This window comes from Papio anubis, chromosome 1 (genome assembly GCF_008728515.1).
Source record: "Papio anubis isolate 15944 chromosome 1, Panubis1.0, whole genome shotgun sequence".
In the NCBI taxonomy this organism is placed as follows: Eukaryota; Metazoa; Chordata; class Mammalia; order Primates; family Cercopithecidae; genus Papio; species Papio anubis.
The window spans coordinates 181548377-181570672 of NC_044976.1; the positions used below are offsets into that span (position 1 = coordinate 181548377).

The window sequence follows — 22296 nt, forward strand, 5'->3', positions numbered from 1 at the left end:
ACCCCCAGCTTACAACATATGCTAAATTCTTAAGATAAATAATAATGACAGTTAACATATATTGACTGTTTCTTATATGCTAGTATAGTAACCATACTATATTATATGTATTCTCTTAGTCTTTAGGATGACCCTATTAAATATCGATGCTGTTAATATTCTTGTTTTACAAATAAGGAAACTGAAATTCAGAGAAATTAGCTTACTTGCCCAGGGTCACATAGTTAGTAACTCTGCTCTTAATTACTGTGCTATGCTGGCTCTGGAAATGTTCGAGGAATCATTATAATCTCTAATTAATGAAATTGAGTCTGATAGTTGTTACTATTTACTATGGTGAGTATCTTCAGTTAAATTTTTTAAAATAAAATTTCTTTTCCATTTAATGCTTTTAAAAATGTACTTTACTGGTAAAATTCGAGACTTTGGTCTTTCATTTATCAATGTATTGATGGTGATATTTCCTTGGGATCAATTATCTTATTGATTTTAGACTTACCTTAATGGTTGAGAATGTAACTCAGCTCTGTAGAGACTTTTAGGAAAGTGTATCTGTGCTTTTTCTGATATGGCAACTGATTTTCCAGAGATTGATTAGAACTCAACTACATTTTATATTATTGGCATTTAAAGTATCAGAAATTTTCAATCAACTTTGTTTAAGGTTAAGCAGCTTTTAAGGGGTGGAAATACATTTTTAGTAAATGGTGTCTTTATAAATTATGGTTAAGTAACTTCTCCAGTATAACTAATTATCTGTAAGAAATATCTGGGTCATTGATTTTTTCTTTGTCAATACTTTATTGAAAGATTGTGAGAAAAATACATAAAAATGTATGTAGTTTTATTTGAAGGGACCCTTATCAACATAAATAGTATAACAAATGGAAGTTTCAATTTGAAGGCTTTAAGAATTTTCTAGACCTAGAACTGAGTACCTTGCATATATTAATATAATTCAGTCTGAAAATAGTTATGTAGTAGAAGAAGATGTTGCCATTATCATATAACAGGAAGGGGGAAAACTAACTGGTTTGTTTCTATAACTGCCTGAAACCAGTTGCAGATATGGCACTGTGAATGCAGGAATTGTGATTCAAAATACAATTTCTGCTTGACAAACATGGGTTGTGACTGCATAGGTCCACTTGATATTTTTCCACTTGATTATCAATGAAAATGTACACTGATATTTTTCAATAAATATATTGGAAACTTTTTTGGAAATTTGCAACAATTTGAAAACACTTGCAGATGAACTACATAGCCTAAAATATCCAAAAAATTTAAGAAAAAGATATGGCATGAATGCATAAAATATATGTAGATACTAGTCCATTTTTTCATTTACTACCATAAAATGTATTCAAATCTGTTATAAAAAGTTAATCACAATGTAGGCACATAAACACTAGCAGACCATATCTGGTGCAATTCTCAATCCAGAAAAATGTAAAAAAAAGCAAAGATGCAGTATTAAATCATAACTGCATGAAATTAACTGTAGTACATTCCGTATTACTGCAGTAATTTTGTTGCTACCTCCTATGGCTAGTGTGGTGAACTCAGGTGTTGCTAGTATCCACTTAAAATGCCAAGACGCTCATCATCTCCAGGTGAGCAGTTCGTCTCTCCAGTAAACTGGGCATAACAGTAAAAAGTGATCTCTTGTGGTTTTTGAGTATTTTATCATTGTGTGTAGCACTATACTGTACACCTTGAATAACACCATGAGACCCATATGAAGTACCACTAGTGATGCTGGAATTACTCCCAAAAAGCGGAGAAAAGTCGTGACATTATAAGAAAAAGTTGAATTGCTTGATATGTATTGTAGATTGAGGTCTGTAGCTGTGGTTGTCTACTATTTCAAGATAAATTAATTCAGCATTAAGGACTTCTGTAAAAAAGAAAAGGGATAGGCCGGGTGTGGTGGCTCACAGGGTGGCCTTGGGAACACCTTGGAAGGCCAAGGTGGGTGGATCACCTGAGGTCAGGAGTTCAAGACCAGCATGGCCAACATGGTGAAACCCCGTCTCTACAAAAAATACAAAAATTAGCCATGAGTGGTGGTGTGCACCAGTAATCCTAGCTGCTCAGAAAGCAGAGGCAGGAGAATTGCTTGAACCCGGGAGGTAGAGGTTGCAGTGAGCTGAGATCATGCCACTGTACTGCAGCCTGGGTGAAAGAGCGAGATTCCATCGCAAAAAAAAAGGGAAAGAAAAGAAAAGGGAATTCGTGAACCATCACTGCAGCTACACTGGCAAGTACAAGAACCTTGCACTTTTTGTGCAATATCTTTTGATCTCATATTGTAAGTTCAGCTTTTATGTAGGTGTAGCGTTGCTATAGGAAAAGCATACTTATAGACTCTACTATGACTTGAGAAAAAGAAAAGTCATTCTGTGACAACTTAAAGCAAAAGGAAGGTGAAGGATCTATATCTGGAAAATATAATGCCAGCAAAGGATGATTTGATAAGTTTAGAAGGAGGTTTGACTTTAGAAAGGTCAAAATAATAGGAGAAACAGCTTCTTCTCACCAAGAGGCAACAATTAAGCAAATTTAAAGAAAAAAAATTAAAAAGTGGGCAAAAGACATGAACAGACACTTTTCAAAAGAAGATGTACATGCAGTCAAAAAACATATGAAAAAAAGCTCAACATCACTGATCGGTGGAGAAATGCAAATCAAAACCACAATGAGATGCCATCTCATGCCTCTCTCTTAGTAACAGTCAGAATGGCTGTTGTTAAAAAGTCAAAAAACAACCAATTCTGGTGAGATTGTGGAGAAAAAGGAACACTTTATACATTGTTGGTGGGAGTGCAAATTGGTTCAACCATTGTGGAGGACAGTGTGACAATTCCTCCAAGACCTGGAGGCAGAAATACCATTTGACTCAGCAATTCCTTTACTGGGTATATACCCAAAGGAATATAAATCATTCTGTTATAAAGTTACGTGCATGCATATGTTCACTGCAGCACTATTCAGAATAGCAAAGACATGGGATCAACCTAAATACCCATCAATGATAGACTGAATAAAGAAAATGTAGAATACTATGCAGCCATAAAAAGGATCAAGATCATGTCCTTTGCAGGGACATGGATGGAGTTGGAAGCCATTATCCTTAGTAACCTAACACAGGAAGAGAAAACCAAACACCACATATTCTCATTTATAAGTGGGAGCTGAATGATGAGAACACGTGGACACATGGAGGGGAACAACACACACTAGGCCCCTTGGGAGATGGGGAGAGGGAGAGCATTAGGTAGAACAGCTAGCTGGTGGGTGCTGGGCTTAATACCTAGGTGATGGGACAATCTGTGCAGCAAACCACCATGGCACCTATTTACCTATGTAGCAAACCTGCACATCCTGTACATGTACCCCGAACTTGGAAAAACAAATCATTGAGGGGAAAGGATATTTATTTGCATGAACAGGTTTTTAATGTAGACAGAAATGCCCTATTCTGGGGGAAGAAAAAATGCCACAAAGGACATTTATTAGTAAGGAAGAGAAGCAACCACCAGGATTTAAGGCAGGAAGGGATAGGCTAACTCTGTTTTCTGCAAATTCAGGCAGGTTTATGATCAACACTACACTTATCTATAAAGCTGCTAACCCCTGTGCCTTGAAGGGAAAGGTAAACACCATCTTCTAGTCTTTTGGTTGTACAATAAGAAGACCCGGACAATGAGAACCCTTTTTTCTGGATTGGTTCCATTGATTCTTTTTCCCTGAAGTCAGAAAGTACCTTTCTAGTAAGAGACCACCTTTTAAAGTTCTTTCAATATTGGACAATTCTCCAGCCAATCAGAAACTCATGAGTTCAACACTGAAGGCATCTACTGCAATCTACTGGCTCCCAAACACAGCATCTCTAATTCAGCCTCTAGATCGGGGATTATAAGGACCTTTAAGGCTCGTTACACATGGTAGTCTATGGAAAGGATTGTCAACACCACGAAAGAGAACCCTGATAGACCATCATGAAGGTCGGGAAGGATCCATTGGAAATACTGTCATTATAGAAAGGGCAGTGAAAACCACCATGCCTGAAGAAATAAATTTCTGCTGGAGAAAACTGTCTACATGTTATATATGACTTCACAGGATTTACAGCAGAGCCAGTCAAGGAAATCATGAAAGATTGTGAGTATGGCAAAAATGTGTGGCAGGGCAAGGGCAGAGTTGGTTTTAAGATATAGATCTTGAAGAAATTCAGAAGATAATAGACACTACACTAGAGGAGTTAACAGAAGATGACTTGATGGAAATGAGCACTTCCAAACCAGATAGATATGATGAGAAACAAGATGTAGAATAAACAGTGCCCGAAACAGATTGACATTAGACAATCTTGCAGAAGCATTCTGATTATGTAAGACTGCTTTTGACTTTCACTACATGGACCCTTATATGGGCACCCAAACTTAAGCAAATGGTGGAAGAAGGATTGGTACTGTATAAAAACTTTTAGAGAAACAAACTAGAAAGTCAGGCAGAAATTATGGTGTGTTTTCACAAAGCTACACTGAGTGTGCCTGCCTCACCTGCCACCTCTTCTGCCTCTGCCAGCGCTGAGACAGCAAGACCAAGCCCTCTTCAGCCTGTGAAGACAACAAGGTGAAGACCTTTATGATGATCCACTTCCACTTAATGAATATATATTTTCCTTATGATTTTCTTAGTAACATTTTTTTTTCTCTAGCATACTTTATTGTAAGAATATACTATATAAAACAAATACAAAATTTAATCAACTGTTTACGTTATCGATAAGCTTCAGGTCAGCAGTAGGCTACTAGTAGTTAGGTCTTTGGGGAGTCGAGTTACATGCAGATTTTTGACGATGCAGTGGGTTGGTGCCCTCTACCCTCCATGTTGTTTAAGGGTCAGCTTACACGAATTCCTTTGGTTATTCACTGGTCCATTGGGTACTGTGTATTTTGAACCTACCTTATTACCGCCTTGACTCCTGCATACCATTGTTTAAATACTATTAAGAAAAATATGCCATCATTTAATTGTAAGATGCCGCAGATTATAAGATTCATAGGAGATGTTAACATGAAAAAATTTGCATTCAGAATCAATGAATATGACAAGGTAATAGTTTCCAAATATCTCTTTGTCATCCAGGATTTCTTTTTTTTTTTTTTTTTTTTGAGACGGAGTCTTGCTCTGCCGCCGCCCAGGCTGGAGTGCAGTGGCGGGATCTCAGCTCACTGCAAGCTCCGCCTCCCGGGTTCACGCCATTCTCCGGCCTCAGCCTCCCGAGTAGCTGGGACTACAGGCGCCCGCCACCTCGCCCGGCTAGTTTTTGTATTTCTTAATAGAGACGGGGTTTCACTGTGTTAGCCAGGATGGTCTCGATCTCCTGACCTCGTGATCCGCCCGTCTCGGCCTCCCAAAGTGCTGGGATTACAGGCTTGAGCCACCGCGCCCGGCCGTCATCCAGGATTTCAAGTACGATTTTTTTTTTTTTTTTTTGAGATGGGGTCTCGGTCTGTTGCCCAGGCTGGAGTGCAGTGGCACAATCTCGGCTCACTGCAAGCACCGCCTCCCAGGTTCACGCCATTCTCCTGCCTCCGCCTCCCGAGTAGCTGGGACTGCAGGCACCTGCCACCACACCCGGCTAATTTTTTGTATTTTTAGTAGAGATGGGGTTTCACCGTGTTAGGAAGGATGGTCTCCATCTCCTGAACTCATGATCCACCCACCTCGGCCTCCCAAAGTGCTGGGATTACAGGTGTGAGCCACCGCGCCCAGCCTCATGAATGATTTTAAGGTCAGCACAACACACAAAAAAACTCTTTGTTAAGTACTTTGTTATGAAGGCTAGACTTCTTGAACGTGGTTACCGCCCAAGCAATGTTTTGCCTCTTCCAGGGATTAAACCAAGGTTTTTCAGAAAGGAGGTACTATTTGGAAGATTTTACCAGAGTATCGTAGTATAGATTCTCATTCGTTGTCTTTGGTAAGATTGAGAGTCAAAAACAGTATCCTACAATGTGAAATCAACATCTGTAATTTTAATTAAATATTAATTAGAAGTGGGGGTTTTCAGTGTGCTAAGTATGGCAGCCATGACTATTTAATCCTTGAGTTAGGAGTTGATTTTACCTATTTTGCTCCTCCCCGATAACTCTTTTTTTTTTTTTTCCTCTTTTTTTTTTCCTCTTTTAAGAGACAGGGTCTTGCTCTGTTGCCTAGGCGGGAGTGGAGTGGTGTGATTATAGCTCACTGTAACTCAAACTCCTGTGCTCAATTGATCCTGTCACCTTACCTGCCCAAATAGTTAGGACTACAGGCATGCACCACCACACCCAGCTAATTTGAAAATTTTTTTGGTAGAGGTAGGGTCTTACTATGTTGCCCAGGCTGGTCTCAAACTCCTGGGTTCAAGTGATCCTCCCTTCTTAACCTCCCGAAGTGTGGGATTATAGGTGTGAGCCACCACATCCTACCCCATATAAGTCTTAAACCAGCTTCACTAAACACTTTTGAGTAAGAATAGATTCTTTTTTTCAGGGAGAGAAACATCTGTAAGTAAAATTAATATATGCCTGTATGGTTGTTTTATATTTATAAATTAAAACATACTTTTTAATCTCAACTTAAAATATGGTTTCATCAGATCAAAGATTATATAAAATTGTATTATTTATAAAGTGAAGATTAGATATGTGAAAGATTATATTAAAAAGAATCAATGTTGGACTTTGAGTTTTGTATTTGGCATATACAGAATGTTGAAAAACGTAAGTCAGTTGAAATCAGTGAGATGACAGCATTATTTTCTAACATTGTGTTTGAACAGAATACATTTCTTTGCCTTTCAGATCGACAACTGGCCATACATCCAACAAGTAAATTAGGAACTTAAATTCCTACAAAGAAGTAATATTCACTAGCAGTATGACTGAATTTTGGAAGATAGTGTGCAGTGTAAGCTTTTATCCTGGAAAGACTAGCTCCAAAGGAACTTCACAGAGTGGAATTTTTGGTGAATTACCATTGATCAGTCAACCTCAAAGATGTAGAAAAAAGATCCGTAGATCAAGCAGACCCTTAGAGACAGAGTAGGAATAATAAAATTGGCCCCAAACTGAGGTGTAAACTAAAATGCTTGTTTGCTTACCAAAGGGACTATGTCTTTGTAGTGATTGAAGTGCTGGGTCCCTTTCTGAGAATTGAGGAGTCCAGAAAAACAGATTAACAGTTAAATGGTTATTTGTGAACATAAAAATAGAGCCAGGGAAAGTGTATCATTTTGAGGATTGCCTTAGCCATGGTCCTAATGAGACCTCATGAATGAACTGTCTTCCTCAAGAGAAATCACTCAGAATGTTTTTTTGCCTCAGTCTTTTGGTTATACTTCCTGAAGTATACTAACTATAGTAAGGAGAGAGGTGTAATGCTTCTTCATAAATGAGGAGAAGAGTGTTTGAGCAGAGGGAATGTGGAAAAGGAGAATGGTAATGGAATATTTGCCACAGGAACCCTTTCAGGTAGGTCAGTTTAGTAAAGAATGCAAGAAGTTGAAGAGCTGGAGATTGAGTCACTTAAAATGATCTATACCTGTATATCCCTTTAAAGGTGTTTATGTACCCTAGAGCCCACGAATATACATTCCTTAGTTTGAGGAATTATGGCATTTGTTTTTATCTTTGTAGATATTGGCTTACTTTCTTGGGATTTTCATTCATACAATAAATACTTATTCATTGTCTATTTACTAGAATACTGTGTTTTATATCTGATTTCTAGGTGCTTGATAAATATATGAATTGAATTGAATATTTGTTGAACATGCCTATTAAATAGATTTCCAAGCTAGTTCCTTCCATAATTTTTGTAGTTAAATGGACTTTATATGTCTTGCCATGAGACCTATTTGAAATATTCTTTTGATAAGAAAATGCTATCTGAGTAGAAAATGGTACAGATAACGTATTTAGGAATGGGCAAGGATCTTCCTGTGTTTGGGTGAAAAAGATAGCTGTACTTGAACACTATCCCTCTTTCCCATAGAGTGTGCTCTTATGTCAAAACCAGTGATTTTTTTCCTTCAGGAATATAAGTGTATTTTCTGTCAACTTCAGAAAAAAATTGTAGTAACCTAAAGAAGAGACTTTCTTTTTGTGCTAGAGATAACATGGGACATACTTTAGGGTAGTATATCATAAACATAACTTACAGTCATCTACAGATAATGAATATGATAATGTTAGATGCACATTCAACAAAGAGAGGGAACAAGATAACTATGTAAAAAATAAGGAAGGAAAATAAAGATGTGGAGAGACATTTATTAAAGGCTCTACTGTATTTCATAATGGTTGGATTCATTAGCACATTATTTTATTTCAGATAAGCATGGATATAGTGGGCAAGATTGACTTTGGAAGGCTGTATTGAGCTCTTAGAGAACTGTCGAGGGAGAAAGTTTGATTTACACATGTACATAATTTTGTTAGGGGGCAAGAAAGGAAATATGGAATGATGTTTCTCCAGATGTTTCTTCATTTTGGCCACTAGATGGTGACGTTGTATAAAGACAGCTTGGTTGTAGAAGGTGAAATACTCAAAATTTGGTGTGGGATTGGATATCTATATTTAACAATTAAGCCCAAGAATATCACTTAATTTTTTTATATTCATCATTCAGCCTTGTAGCACATTTTTGGTGAATTTATTGAACTTCTCTTTTTGGTATTTAATTTATATGTATACACTGTCCTGAAGTATTTTGTTAATATCTCTGTGCCTAGCATATTTAGTGATGATAAACTATATATGATAAACAAATACTTAAACAAATGCCACCTGCCCTCCAAAAAATCACATAGCCAAAAAAAACTTATTGATGTATATGATGTGACTAAGAAACATATTTAAGATACATTAAACAAAATAGAAATTTATTTGTGTTTGTACTGTGTTTACTTCTTTACTGCTGATAGCATAGGTATACATGCACATTTGGAAGTTGGACTCAGGAAGAGGGGCCACTCCAAAGGTCCTCTCATCTGTGAATAACCCTTTCATATTACTGAGTATGGGTAACCCATATGCCAAGGATCCTTCTGCTTTCCTTTCTGTGCCCTACCACCAACTTCCCATTATTTTCCAATTCAAAAACAATTGGCGAGTAGCACTGTAGTATTGCTATGATTTTAAAAGACACAGTCCTTTCTGTAACAGTTGAGGTTGGTGCCTCTTGAATTAGTGGGTTTTCTGTTACTGGATTGAAAGAAAGTAGGTCCCTATTATCCTTAAGTTGGAACTCTGAAGGTATCCTTTCATAGACATGGTGTTTGTTTTTTTGTTTGTTTGAGACAGAGTCTCACTCTGTCGCCCAGGCTGGAGTGCTGTGGCATGATCTTGGCTCACTGCAACCTCCACGTCCTGGGTTCAAGTGATTCTCCTTCCTCAACCTCCTGAGTAGCTGGGATTACAGGCATGTGCCACCGTGCCCAGCTAATTTGTGTATTTTTATTAGAAACAGGGTTTCACCATGTTGGTCAGGCTAGTTTCAAACTCCTGACCTCATGATCCACCCGCCTCGGCCTCCCAAAGTGCAGACATGGGTTTTTTTTTGTTGTTTGTTTGTTTGTTTTGTTTGTTTTTTTGATTTTTTGAGACGGTGGCTGGCTCTGTTGCCCAGGCTGGAGTGCAGTGACTGGGATCTCAGCTCACTGCAAGCTCCGCCTCCCAGGTTCACGCCATTCTCCTGCCTCAGCCTCCTGAGACATGGTGTTTTTAATGGTGGTTAAATATGACTAAAGTGGTATTATTTGCAGCTCTACTTTTTAAAATCAGAATTTTCTTTTCTGGGGTTTGGCCTCACTTCTTATTTTCTTTACAGAATAAGATCGAAAAAGCATTTTCTCTTCTGTTTAACAGGGCCTCTTCAAGTGACCATATAGACCTATTAAACATGATTTCTTACTTAAAACCTACTTCATTTTCTCTAGCTTGAAGCAAGTTGTTTCTCCTCTCTTTTCTTGTAGTCCTTGTTAAGGATTCAGCTTTTATGTTAATCCTGTGTAGATTTTTGTCATCCCAACTATACTGTTTGTGTCTTAAAGGCAAACTTTCTTGCTTAGCCTTGTATCTGTTATCAACAAATTCTTGTCCAGTGCCTTACATGTAGTAGGTGCTCGGTAAAATACTTCAGATGCTTAAAGAATGCTTAGATGGCTGATGCCAAAGTAGTGTCTTTTAAGAAAATTAGCTATGACTATATATGGCACAAGATGTTTAGATTGGCTTTTAAGATATAAGAACTCCGATGACCAGGTGTTTTGCTTTCTGATGAATGGATGCTATGGCATTGCAAGTTATAAAACACATTAGTTTGACTTTTGGAACGGAAAATGCATTCCTTTATACTTGTTCATAACATTCAGTCCACATATGGGGCAATTTGATTGTTAATATTGTAAATTACTGATCTTTATGGGAGTCACTGATTCTTTTGAGAATCTGATTGAAACAGTTCTTCCCCCTGTACATACAACAGCCAGAAAAATGCACCTGCATTATAAAGATAATTCTGTACATTATTTAGAGAGCTCATAGATTTCATGTTAAGAACTTCTGCTTCAGATTTTGGAATAGACTGCAGCTGATTAGTCAAAAGGCAGCATAATATAATAGAAAAATGTACTACATACAAAATCAGTTGATCTAAGTGAATTCTAGCTCTTATTCTACCTTTGATAAATGTAGTACCATTTGGCAGGTCATTTAATGTCTCCTTTTTGCCTGTTTCTTCATTTGTAAAGTGAAGTTGTTGGATGAAAGATTAAGTGAATTAGCACATACAATATACTTAGAAGAGTGCTGGGTATGTAGTATGCTTCCCAGCTTTTCTTTCTAGTCTTTGATTCTACTATCTTATAAAGGATTTCTGAATTTTTTAATGCCCTCCTCTTTTTGTCTAATTGATTTTCTTTGCTTTAAGAAAATAACTTTCATGTATATTTTAAAAACTTGAGTAACAATTTATTCTCTTATCCTGTAAGGCAAGTGGGAAACTAAGAACTTTAGTCTTTTCAGGAGTTGGATGTATTACAGCTACTGAAAAACTATTACTGTTCATGTAAAATTTTTTTTTAAACAGAGTCCATTAACATCTATGTCAGCAGCAAACAGATTGTGTTGAAAATATGTAACTTTTTTGTATTACCCAGTAAGAAAAAGACCTTTCTTTTTTTTATTCTAGGGAAGAAGACAAAAATATATTTGATTACTGCAGGGAAAACAACATTGACCATATAACCAAAGCCATCAAATCGAAAAATGTGGATGTGAATGTGAAAGATGAAGAGGTATGAAAAACATGTCCTGTTAATTATTTTCCTATGGTTGTTCTGCCCCAGTGCTTTTTCCTAAATGGTAGGCCAGTGAACTACAACTCAAAGTACAGCATGGCTAAGAGTATATCAGAATATCTAAATGAGATGCTGTTACCTAGTTAAGATACGTTCTGTGATTGTGTCAAACATATTTTTATCTATGTTTTAGAAGTTACTACCTGAAATTTGTAGGAGTCTGATAGCTTCCATATGTTTATGCTAAAGGGAGAGATTATTAGCAAAATAAGTGAAATCTACAGGTAATAGCAATATCTCATTTATAAATAGCTTTCTTCTGTTATTATACCTTGAACAGCTAGGTATATTGTTCTTTGCTCAATAAATGTATCTCTAGAAAACTGTGTCCGAATTTTGGTAAATCAATAATTTAAATGCTGGCCTACTAATTAAAGGAATCGTATAGTAAATTATTTTATAAAATATATTACTTCTTTTTTTTTAGAGAGAGACAGGGTTTCACTCTGTTGCCCAGGCTGGAGTGCATTGGTGCACTAATAGCTCACCGCATCCTCAAACTCACGGGCTTATGCAGTCCTCTTGCCTCAGCCTCCCAAGTAGCCGGGACTACAGGCATGTGTCGTCACTCCTGGCTAATTTTTTTATTTTTTGTGGAGATGGGGTCTTGCTGTGTCGTCTGGGTTGGTGTTGTCCTCCTGATCTCAAATGATCCTCCTGCCTCAGCTTCCCAAAGTGTTAGGATTATAGGCATGAGCCACTGTGCCTTGCCTATTACTTCTTAATTTATTTGTGTTGTGAATAATACCATTCACAAACTGAGTTTTAACTGACCCTACATTATAGTTGTTAACAAAGGAGCAACATTTACTAATTTACTTCTAATCATTTTCTCATTCTTTGGTGATGCTGTGAAAGATTACTGAAATGGCCAAAGGTAGTAATTGTTAGGAAGAAAGCATTGAGTGATCATAGATAATCTGTAGAATAGATAATAATTAACTTATGTGTAATTCAGAGCTGCCTATATAAAAGGTTAGCCCTTAATATTGTCTCACCTTTCAGCAACATCTTTCCTGTGATAATATTGTCAGTGGCATCTGGAATTGAAAATGTAAGACTATGATACTGCACAAAGGGACTAGTAATACTATGTGGTTTTCATTAAGTAAACAAAATAATACCAGGTCTTCTGATTCTAACTGGGTTTGTGGTTTTTGTCTGTTTGTTTGTTTTTTGCCTTTCAGAATCAAAATACAGGCATACCTCTGAAATATTGCAGATTCAGTTCCAGACTACTGCAGTAAAGTGACTATTGCAATAAAGCAAGTCACATGAAATTTTTGGTTTCCCAGTGCATATAAAAGTTGTGTTTACTGGGTGGACACGGTGACTGATGCCTGTAATCCCAGCACTTTGGGAGGCTGAGGCGGGTGGACCACAAGGTCAGGAGCTTGAGACCAGCCTGGCCAACATAGTGAACCCCATCTCTACTAAAAATACAAAAAAAAATTAGCCAGGCATGGTGGCGGGTGCCTGTAATCCCAGCTACTTGGGAGGCTGCAGTAGGAGAAATGCTTGAACCTGGGAGGCAGAGGTTGCAGTGAGCCGAGATCGCACCATTGCACTCCAGGCTGGGTAACAGAGCAAGACTCCATCTTAAAAAACAAACAAACAAAAAAGTTGTGTTTACACTCTACAGTCATCTATTAAGTGTAGAGTAGCATTATATCTTTAAAAAAGTACATACTTTAATTTAAAATACTTTATTACTAAAAAAATTCTGACAATCATCTGGCTTGCCTTCAGCAAGTCATAATCTTCGTGGGGCAAAAGGTCTTGCCTCAGTGTTGATGGCTGCTGACTGATCACAGTGGTAGTCACTGAAAGTTGGGGTGGCTGTGGCAATGTCTTAACATAAGTCAGCAGTGAAGATAGCTACATTGATTGAGTCTTCCTTCATAAAAGATTTCTCTGTACATGCAGTGCTGTTTGATAGCATTTTACCCACAGTGAAACTTCTTTCAAAATCGTAGCCAATCCTTTCAAACCCTGCCACTGCTTTATCAACTGAGTTTATGTTGTATTTTAAAATTTTTGTTGTTATTTCAACAATGTTCACAACATCTTCACCGGAGTAGATTGTGTCTTAAGAAACCACTTTCTTTGCTTATCCATAAGAAGCAACTCCTCATCCATTCAAGTTTTATCATGAAATTGTAGCAATTCCATCACATCTTCAGGTTCCACTTCTAATTTTAGTTCTCTTGCAGTTACATCTGCAAGTAACTTGTCCACTGAAGTCTTGAATCCTTATCAGTGTCATCCATGAAGGTTAGAATCAACTTCTTCCAGGCTCTTGTTAATGTTGACATTTTGACCTCCTCCCATCACGCATGTTCTTAATGGATCTGGAATGGTGAATCCTTTCCAGATTTTCAGTTTGCCCATATCCATCAGAGCAATCATTGTCTATGGCAGCGATAGCCTTATAGAATGTATTTCTTTAATAATAAAACTTGGAAGTCAAAATTATTCCTTGATCCATGAACTGCAGAATGAATGCTGTGTTAGCAAACAGGAAAACAACGTTAATTTCCTTATACATTTCCATGAGAGCTCTTGGGTGACCAAGTGCATTGTCAATGAGCAGTAACATTTTGAAAGGAATCTTTTTTTTTTTTTCCTGAGCAGTGGGTCTCAACTGTAGGCTTAAAATATTCAGTAAACCATGTTGTGAAGTAAACAGATATACTGTCATTCAGGCTTTGTTTTCCCATTTCAAAAGCACAGGCAGAATAGATTGAGAGTAATTTTTAAGGGCCCTAGGATTTTCAGAATGGTAAATGAGCATTGGTTTCAACTTAAAGGCAACAGCCGCATTATCCCCTAACAAGAGTATTAGTCTGTCTTTTGAAGCTTTGAGGCCAGGTATTGACTTCTCTCCAGCCATGAAGGTCCTGGATGGTATCTTCTTTCAATAGTAGGAGTAGTCTATTTTCTCTACATTGAAGATGGTTGTTGAGTGTAGTCACCTTTATCAGTTACTTTAGCTAGGTCTTCTGGATAACTTGCTGCAGCTTCTACATCAGCACTTGGTGCTTCACCTTGTACTTTTATGTTATGGAGATGGCCTCTTTCCTTTAACCTCATGAACCAGCCTCTGCTAGCTTCAGACTTTTCTTCTGCAGCCCCCTTACCTTTCTCAGCCTTCATAGATTTGAAGAGAACTAGAACCTTGCCCTGGATCAGGCTTTGGCTTAAGGGAATGTTGTGGCTGGTTGATCTTCTATCCAGACCACTCACTTTTTCCATATCAGCAATAAGGCTTTTTTACTTTTGTATCATTTGTATGCTCACTGGAATAGCACTTTTAATTTCCTCAAGAATTTTTCTCTGGCATTCACAAATTGGCAGTTTGGCGCAAGGAGCCTAGCTTTTGACCTATGTTGATTTTCAGTATGCCTTCCTCACTAAGCTTAATCATTTCTGGCATTTGATTGAAGGTGAGAGATGGTGCAACCCTTTTCCTTTCACTTGACACTAGGTTTTACTTGAAACTTAGCGACTATTGTATTATTGGCTAATAATTTCAATATTTTTGTGTCTCAGTCAATAGGGAAGCCTGAAGAGCGGGGGAGAGACCAGGAACAGCCAGTCAGTGGAGCAGTCAGAACACACAAAGTATCTATTGGTTAAATTTGCCATCTTTCTCAGTGTGGTTTGTAGCACTCCACAACAATTACAATAGTAACATCAAAGATCACCGATCATTACCCTAACAGATATAATAATAATGAAAAACTTTGAAATATTGCAAGAATTATCTCAGTGTGACACAGAGACATGAAGTGAGCACATCTTGTTGGAAAAATGGCAATAATAGTTGGCTTAACTCAGGGTTGCTACAAATCTTCAATTTACAAAAAACACAGTATTTGCAAAGTACAATGAAGCATAGTGCAATAAAACAAGGTATGCCTGTACAGCTTTCTTTTTTTAATAAATTCGACATGATTGCTTCCCTTGATTTTTTTATTGTAGTTTTTTCTTTGTGCTTGTGAGTTAAAATTTTTATAAAGTTAATACATTCATTCTTAAAAAAAAATCAAATGTTACTATTAGTCTTATAAACAAAAAGATTATCTCTTACCTGCATCCTTCTTACATTTTATTCTAGCTCCCGTAAGGCAAAAACTTTTTTTTTTTTTTTTTTAAAGACAGATTCTCAGGCTGGAGTGCAGTGGCATGATCAGGACTCACTGTAGCCTCTGCCTCCTGGGCTCAAGTGATCCTCCTACCTCAGTCCCCGTGTAGCTGGGACCACAGGTGTGCACTACCACGCCTGGCTAATTTTTGTATTTTTAGTAGAGATGGGGTTTCACCATGTTGCCCAGGCTGGTCTCGAACTCCTCAGCTTTAGTAATCAGCCTGCCTCAGCCTCCCAAAGTGCTAGGATTACAGATGTGAGCCACTGCACCTGGCCAGACTTCCAGTTCTTTTAATGTGTCTTTTGCACCTTACCTACATAACTCTAAATAATATACTTCTATTTCTTGATTTTTCAACTTTAGACATTATTGATTTGTTTCTGTGTTACATTTAGATTTAACTGTTTTACTCATCTCCCTCTCTCTCTGACCCTCCTAACATAATTATATCACAACTTTTAATTTTAGCTTTCTGATTGGATCTCTGTTGAATCAATATTAATATTATTATGACTATGTAAATACTCATTGCTAAGCTGTGGATTGTACTTATATCAGTCAGCTTTTGCTGCGGCACAAACGACCCCCATATTTCAGTTGCTTACAGCAACAAACATTTGTTTTTTGCTTATATCACTGTCTCATGAGGTGAGTGACACCATCTCATTTATATATTCTGATAATGCTCTTACTTGATTTATGTTTATCTGATATTTCAGAAGGGTTTTGGATCAGTTGAGACCGTCTGTATATTTTAGCTACTTTTATTATTAATAGTATGAGTGAAGGATGATGATAATATAACAGAAATAAATAAGTAAGCCACTTAACTTTTCAAAGTCACAGTTTTTTCACTGGAAGTATCTTGTGTGTACTATATGTTGCCTGTTAATATTTATCTTTCAAATGACACATAATACTTTATACAATGTGTGTGATAGTTTACAGAGTACTTTCACTTATTACTATATTATCTTTACAACAATTCTCTAAGGCAGATACTGTTCTTGTTTTACAGACAGGAACTGAAGTTCAGAGACCTACATTTACTTGCTCAAATCCGTATAACTGCTAAGTAGAAACCAGGTCTGGGAGAGTATTCTTCCTACCACTAGATTTTAGAAGGATAAACAAAAGGAAGAAAAAGAAGGATAAACAGTTGTCATTTGGCCTTCCTTGTGTTATGCTCTGGTTTGCAACAATTTCTTTTATAAAATATTACTAGAAGTCGAATTCATACGTGACCTCCACAAAGATCACTGAATGGACAGCTGTGATAGGGGTGGAATAAGTGCCTAGAACACAGATAGCTTACACTAAATAACACGTATTTTGTGTGTGTAAAGATAAGGAAAACTTGTGTATTTCATTACTTTGATGTAGTGCTGCTTTCCAGATCTTCCAGTTTGTTAACCATGCAGCTACCTTTACCCTCAGCCTGCCAGAACATTGTATTTCATGAACAGATGAAGTGCTTACACATTCATAGACTGAGACGCCAAGAATTCAGTTGGGTTCTCTCATTGCTCCAAGCAGATTTCTGCCCTCTCAGCCATGACAACTCAGCCTGGGCTTTGAATACTGATGGCAAACCCTTTTATTATTAATCAGGGATTTGTATGAATTAATTTAAGAACATAAGGGAGGTGGGAGCTTAAAATCAAAATCAAACTTAACATCCCAAAATAAAATAAATGGTATTGCTTCATCACATTTAAAGCTCTAGCAAATAAAACAATTTGGTAAGCCTTGATGATGGAGTAAAAGTGTGTAGCCTCAAAATTAAACTTCTAGTTAAATACTTTTAACCTTTTCTGTTCTTTTGACATTTTCTTATTATAAGTTGGGTAACAATTATAGTTTTGAAAGGACATTCAGTTCTTTTTTGTGTTTATGTGATATTTGAACTTGAGATATTTCCCTACTGATTCCCTAAGATTCTCTGGGATAATATACATTTTTACTTAAAAACTTCATTCAGCAGGTTCAACCTAATTTTATTTTTTTTATTTTTTTTATTTTTTATTTTTTATTTTTTGAGACGGAGTCTCGCTCTGTCACCCAAGCTGGAGTGCAGTGGCCGGATCTCAGCTCACTGCAAGCTCCACCTCCCAGGTTCACACCATTCTCCTGCCTCAGCCTCCCGAGTAGCTGGGACTACAGGCGTCCGCCACCTCGCCCGGCTAGTTTTTTGTATTTTTTTAGTAGAGACGGGGTTTCACCATGTTAGCCAGGATGGTCTCAATCTCCTGACCTTGTGATCCGCCCGTCTCGGCCTCCCAAAATGCTGGGATTACAGACTTGAGCCACCGCGCCCGGCCTCAACCTAATTTTATGACTAAAAGTCACATTTATTGCACTTAAAATTTGCTGTGAGCACATAGAGAAATTTAATAATAATTTTAATAATAAAATGATAAGCTGTATTTGTATTCCCACACATTGAAGTAAATACATTATTCGCTGATAACTATGAATTTATAATTTATAAATTATTATTTGAATACATACATTTGGATCTAAGTATTGTATATGAACAAATATATATGAAACGCCTTTTAAATAAAATGTATTTGTATTTCATAATGAAGTTATTTTATTGTACATAAGTATAATTCCTAGTGTACATATTTTATTCATTTAAGTTGTAATTACTACAAGTTGGGTATTCTTCATCTGAAAATCCAAAATCTGGAATGATCCAAAGTCTGAAACTTTTTAGCAACAGTGTGACACTCCAAGGAAATGTTCTTTGGAGCACTTTGGATTTCAGACTTTTGGATTAAGGAGGGGCAGTCAAGTATATAATGTAAATATTCCAAATTTTTTAAAAAATCTAAACTTTTAAACACTTCTGGTCACCAGCATTTGGGATAAGGGATACTCAACCTATGCAAATATAGTAAGGCATGTATTTCTAATTTGAGAAAATTACCTGGTATTTCCTACTAGTATAGTAATTAGGGGACATTGTCTGTATTTTGCATAATAGAAAAAAGTTTCATAGTTATGCTTAGATGTTTCAGGGTCCGAGTTTATAACACCATGGTGTCATATGTACTTTTTTTAAAAAAATTAAATTACAACTTTTAGTATATTTTCAATCATTTGAGAAATGCTTGAAAATTGAATTTGAAATATGAAGGGAGAAGTTAAAGAGAAGATCTTAAAGCCTATTTATTTTTTTAAATGGTGGTTCGATTTTTATCTTTGACCCACGTTAGTACAGCTCTTCGCACATACCAAATATTTTTGGTTCTTCCAGGAAAATATCTTTTAAGGGGAAGGGATGATTTCAATAATTTGTAAAAGTATATTTGAAGTATGGGGAGAATATTTGCTATCAAGCATCAGGCTCAAATTATGTTTATATAATTCTTGTCACACACATTATTTCTCAGATTAGTGTACCGTACAATCAACACTAAATACATGCTTATTGATAGTATTTAAATAGTATTTTAAATCTTTGAAGTAATTTAAATGTTTTAGATCAAATGTAACAGTGTAATATTTTAGCAAAATAGATGACATTATTCCAGTACAAATGTTTATCATCAGTCCCCCAAAAGCATTCATACATATAGTTCATTGGTTTTCCATAGATTCTTATCTAATGCACTCTCAAATTCCACTTTCATTGGGCTGCGTCTTTAGTTACATTCTTTCCTTTTCTGTCCTGTTGACAGTATAATTGTTGTCATTAGCCATTTTCCATAGTCTGTTGATTCTTTCAGATACTTTGAAGAAGGCTTACATTTCTCTTGACTACTATTCCTTTCCTTTTCTACTTTGTTTTAAATCTGTGGCTCTTAATACAATTTGCATGCTTTTGGCTTGAGGAACTGCTGCAAACTCTGGTGAAACTGTGACAGTACTAACGTAACAGAAAAGCAAAAGATTTAAGAGGCAGGGTCAGTATACTGAGACTAAATTTATGCAGTTATATGAGATTTGAGAAAGGAAGGAAGAAAAAATGCATCCTCTTAAATAACTTTGTATATCACAGTATATGTTATTTTGGTTATATAGTTGATTAAGATGTTAATTTGAAGGAACTTTGTTTATTCACACGAATGACTGAGAAATGCATTTCAAATTGTCTATTACGCTTATTTGCATTAATGTAGGCAGTGCCATTTAAAAATCAAGCCTATGGTCTTGCTTTGCATCAGAAACTTAGATTTAATACAAAATCAGAAAGTAGTGAAAGTAGCTTAAATCCTATGAGCTTTGGCAACTTATTTTTGGTATGCTTTAATAGTGGTGAAATATACATAAAATGTATCATTTTAATCATTTTTAAATCTACAGTTCTGTGGCATTAAATATGCTCACATGAGGCCGGGTGCCATGGCTCGCGCTTGTCATCCTAGCACTTTGGGAGACCAAGGCAGGTGGATCACCTGAGGTCAGGAGTTCAAGACCAGCCTGGCCAACATAGTGAAACCCCATCTCTACTAAAAATACGAAAATTAGCTGGGCATGGTGGCACATGCCTGTAGTCCCAGCTGCTTGGGAGGCTGGGGCAAGAGAATCACTTGAACCCAGGAGGTAGAGGTTGCAGTGAGCTGAGATCGTGACACTGGATTCCAGCTTGGGCGATAAAGTGAGACTCACTCTCAAAAATATACATATGTACATTTTTTTTCACATGAGCCAAGTGTGGTGGCTCACACTTTTAGGTACAAGGAACTCTTGAGCGCAGAAGTTTTAAGACTAGGCTGAGCAACATACTGAGATCCAGTCTCATAATAAAAAATAAATAAATAAAACAATATATTCACATGTGTAACCACCACCACCATGCAACTTTTTTATCTTCCCCAATTGAAACGCTATACCAAGCCAGGTGCCGTAGCTGATGCCTTAATCCCAGCACTTTGGGAGGCTGAGGTGGACGGATCACCTGAGGTCAGAAGTTTGAGACCAGCTTGGCCAACATGGTGAAACCCCATTTCTACTAAAAATACAAAAATTAGTCAGGCGTGAGCTACTCCGGAGGCTGAGACAGGAGAATCTCTTGAACCCAGGAGGTGGAGGTTGCAGTGAGCCGAGATCACACCACTGCACTCCAGCCTGTGTGACAGAGGAGACTTCGTCTCAAAAAAAAAAAAAAAAAAGAAACTCTGTACCCATTAAACACCCCCCATTCCTCCCTTCCCCTGGCCCTTGGCAATTACCATTCTATTTTCTATCTCTGAGTTTGGCTACTCCAGGTACTTCATTTAAATGGTGTCATAACAATATTTGTCCCTTTTGACTGGTGTATTTCGCTCAGTGTAATATCTTCAAGGTTCGTTCATTTTGTAGCATGTGTCAGTTTCCTTCCTTTGTAAGATGAATAATATTCCATTGTATGCGTATACCACATTTTGTTTATTCAGATATCCGTTGATGGACATTGGTTTGCTTTTACCTTTTGACTCTTGTGAATTATGCTCTGAACATAGGTGTACACATTTTTGTTTGATTTTTTTTTTCCCCAAGAGTATATTATGAAAAATTTTAAACATAAAGAGAAGTTGAATTTTACAATGAACATCTATATTTCTACCATCTGGATTCTACCATTAATATTTTACTATGCTTGCTTTACCAATATCTAGCCATTCGTCAAATCTTTTTTATTTTTTGATACATTTTAGAGTACACAGACAACAGTACACTTTCTTCTAAGTATTTTAACGGGCATATAATTAACTAGAATTCAGTATTTGGTTTTTCTTTTAAAATAATATTTATATACAATGAAATGCACAAGTCTTAAGGGCACATTTGATGAACTTTGACAAATGCATATGCTTGTATAACTGAAGCGCCTATGAAGATATAGAACGGTGCTGTCACCCCAGAAAGTTTCCTCATGCCCCTTCCCAGCCACTCTTTTCTTTTAATCCCAAAAAGGTAACCACCGTTTTGATATTATTCTACCATAGATTAGTTCTGCTTGTTCTCAAACTATATATATAGGATTATACATATGTACTCCTCTGTGTAGGGCATCTTTCATTCAGCGTAATGTTTTTGAGACTCATCCTATTGCTATAGTTCAGTACTTCCTTCTTTTATACTGCTCAGTATGTTCCATCATGTGAATATACCATTGTCTTATGATGGATACCTGAGCTGTTTTCATGGCAACTTCCTATTATTACTGCTATTAATTACCTTTATACAGGATGAAATAATACCTCCCTTTCATCTTCCTTCACCCTTAAGTCACTGACATTATAGCTTAGTAAATTCTTGTGAAGGGATTTCTTTTTTTTTCTTCTTTTGAAACACGAGTGTTACTGTGTTGCCCAGGCTGGAGTACAGTGGCTTGATCATGGCTCACTGCAGCCATGACTTCATGGGCTTAAGCGATTCTCCTGTTGAGCTCAGCCTCCTGAGTAGCTGGGACTACAGAAGTGTGCCACCATGCCCAGCTAATTTTTGTATTTTTTGTAGAGACGGGGTTTCACCATGTTCCCCAGTCTGGTCTTGTACTTGCCTGCTTTGGCCTTCCAAAATGCTGGGACTAGGGCATGAGCCACCACACCAGCCAGATTTTTTAAAGTAGTATATTCGAAATCTTTCTCAATTTCCTGACAAATTAGCAACACCATTTTTCCCTACCCTAGATCTTTGCCAGTGAAAGAGATCCAGTAGTTACTGATTTTAAGTGTATATCACACATACTGGTGTATGGTTTTCTTTTTAATGCTGGTAAGTAAATTATC

The 22296-nt window shown here is 36.9% G+C and overlaps 1 protein-coding gene across 8 annotated transcripts in view; it reads left to right on the top strand.

Moving 5' to 3' along the window:
- Positions 1 to 22296, top strand: part of ACBD6 (acyl-CoA binding domain containing 6) — a 227982-nt gene that overhangs the window by 79787 nt on the left and 125899 nt on the right. For all 8 annotated transcript variants that reach the window (XR_002518610.2, XM_021929957.2, XM_021929959.2 and 5 more), the window contains exon 5: positions 11252 to 11357. Coding sequence is in view for 7 of the 8 variants with exons in the window: in XM_021929957.2 (XP_021785649.1) it covers positions 11252 to 11357 (106 nt within the window). In the remaining variant the exon portion in view is untranslated. The remainder of the gene's footprint in view (positions 1 to 11251; positions 11358 to 22296) is intronic.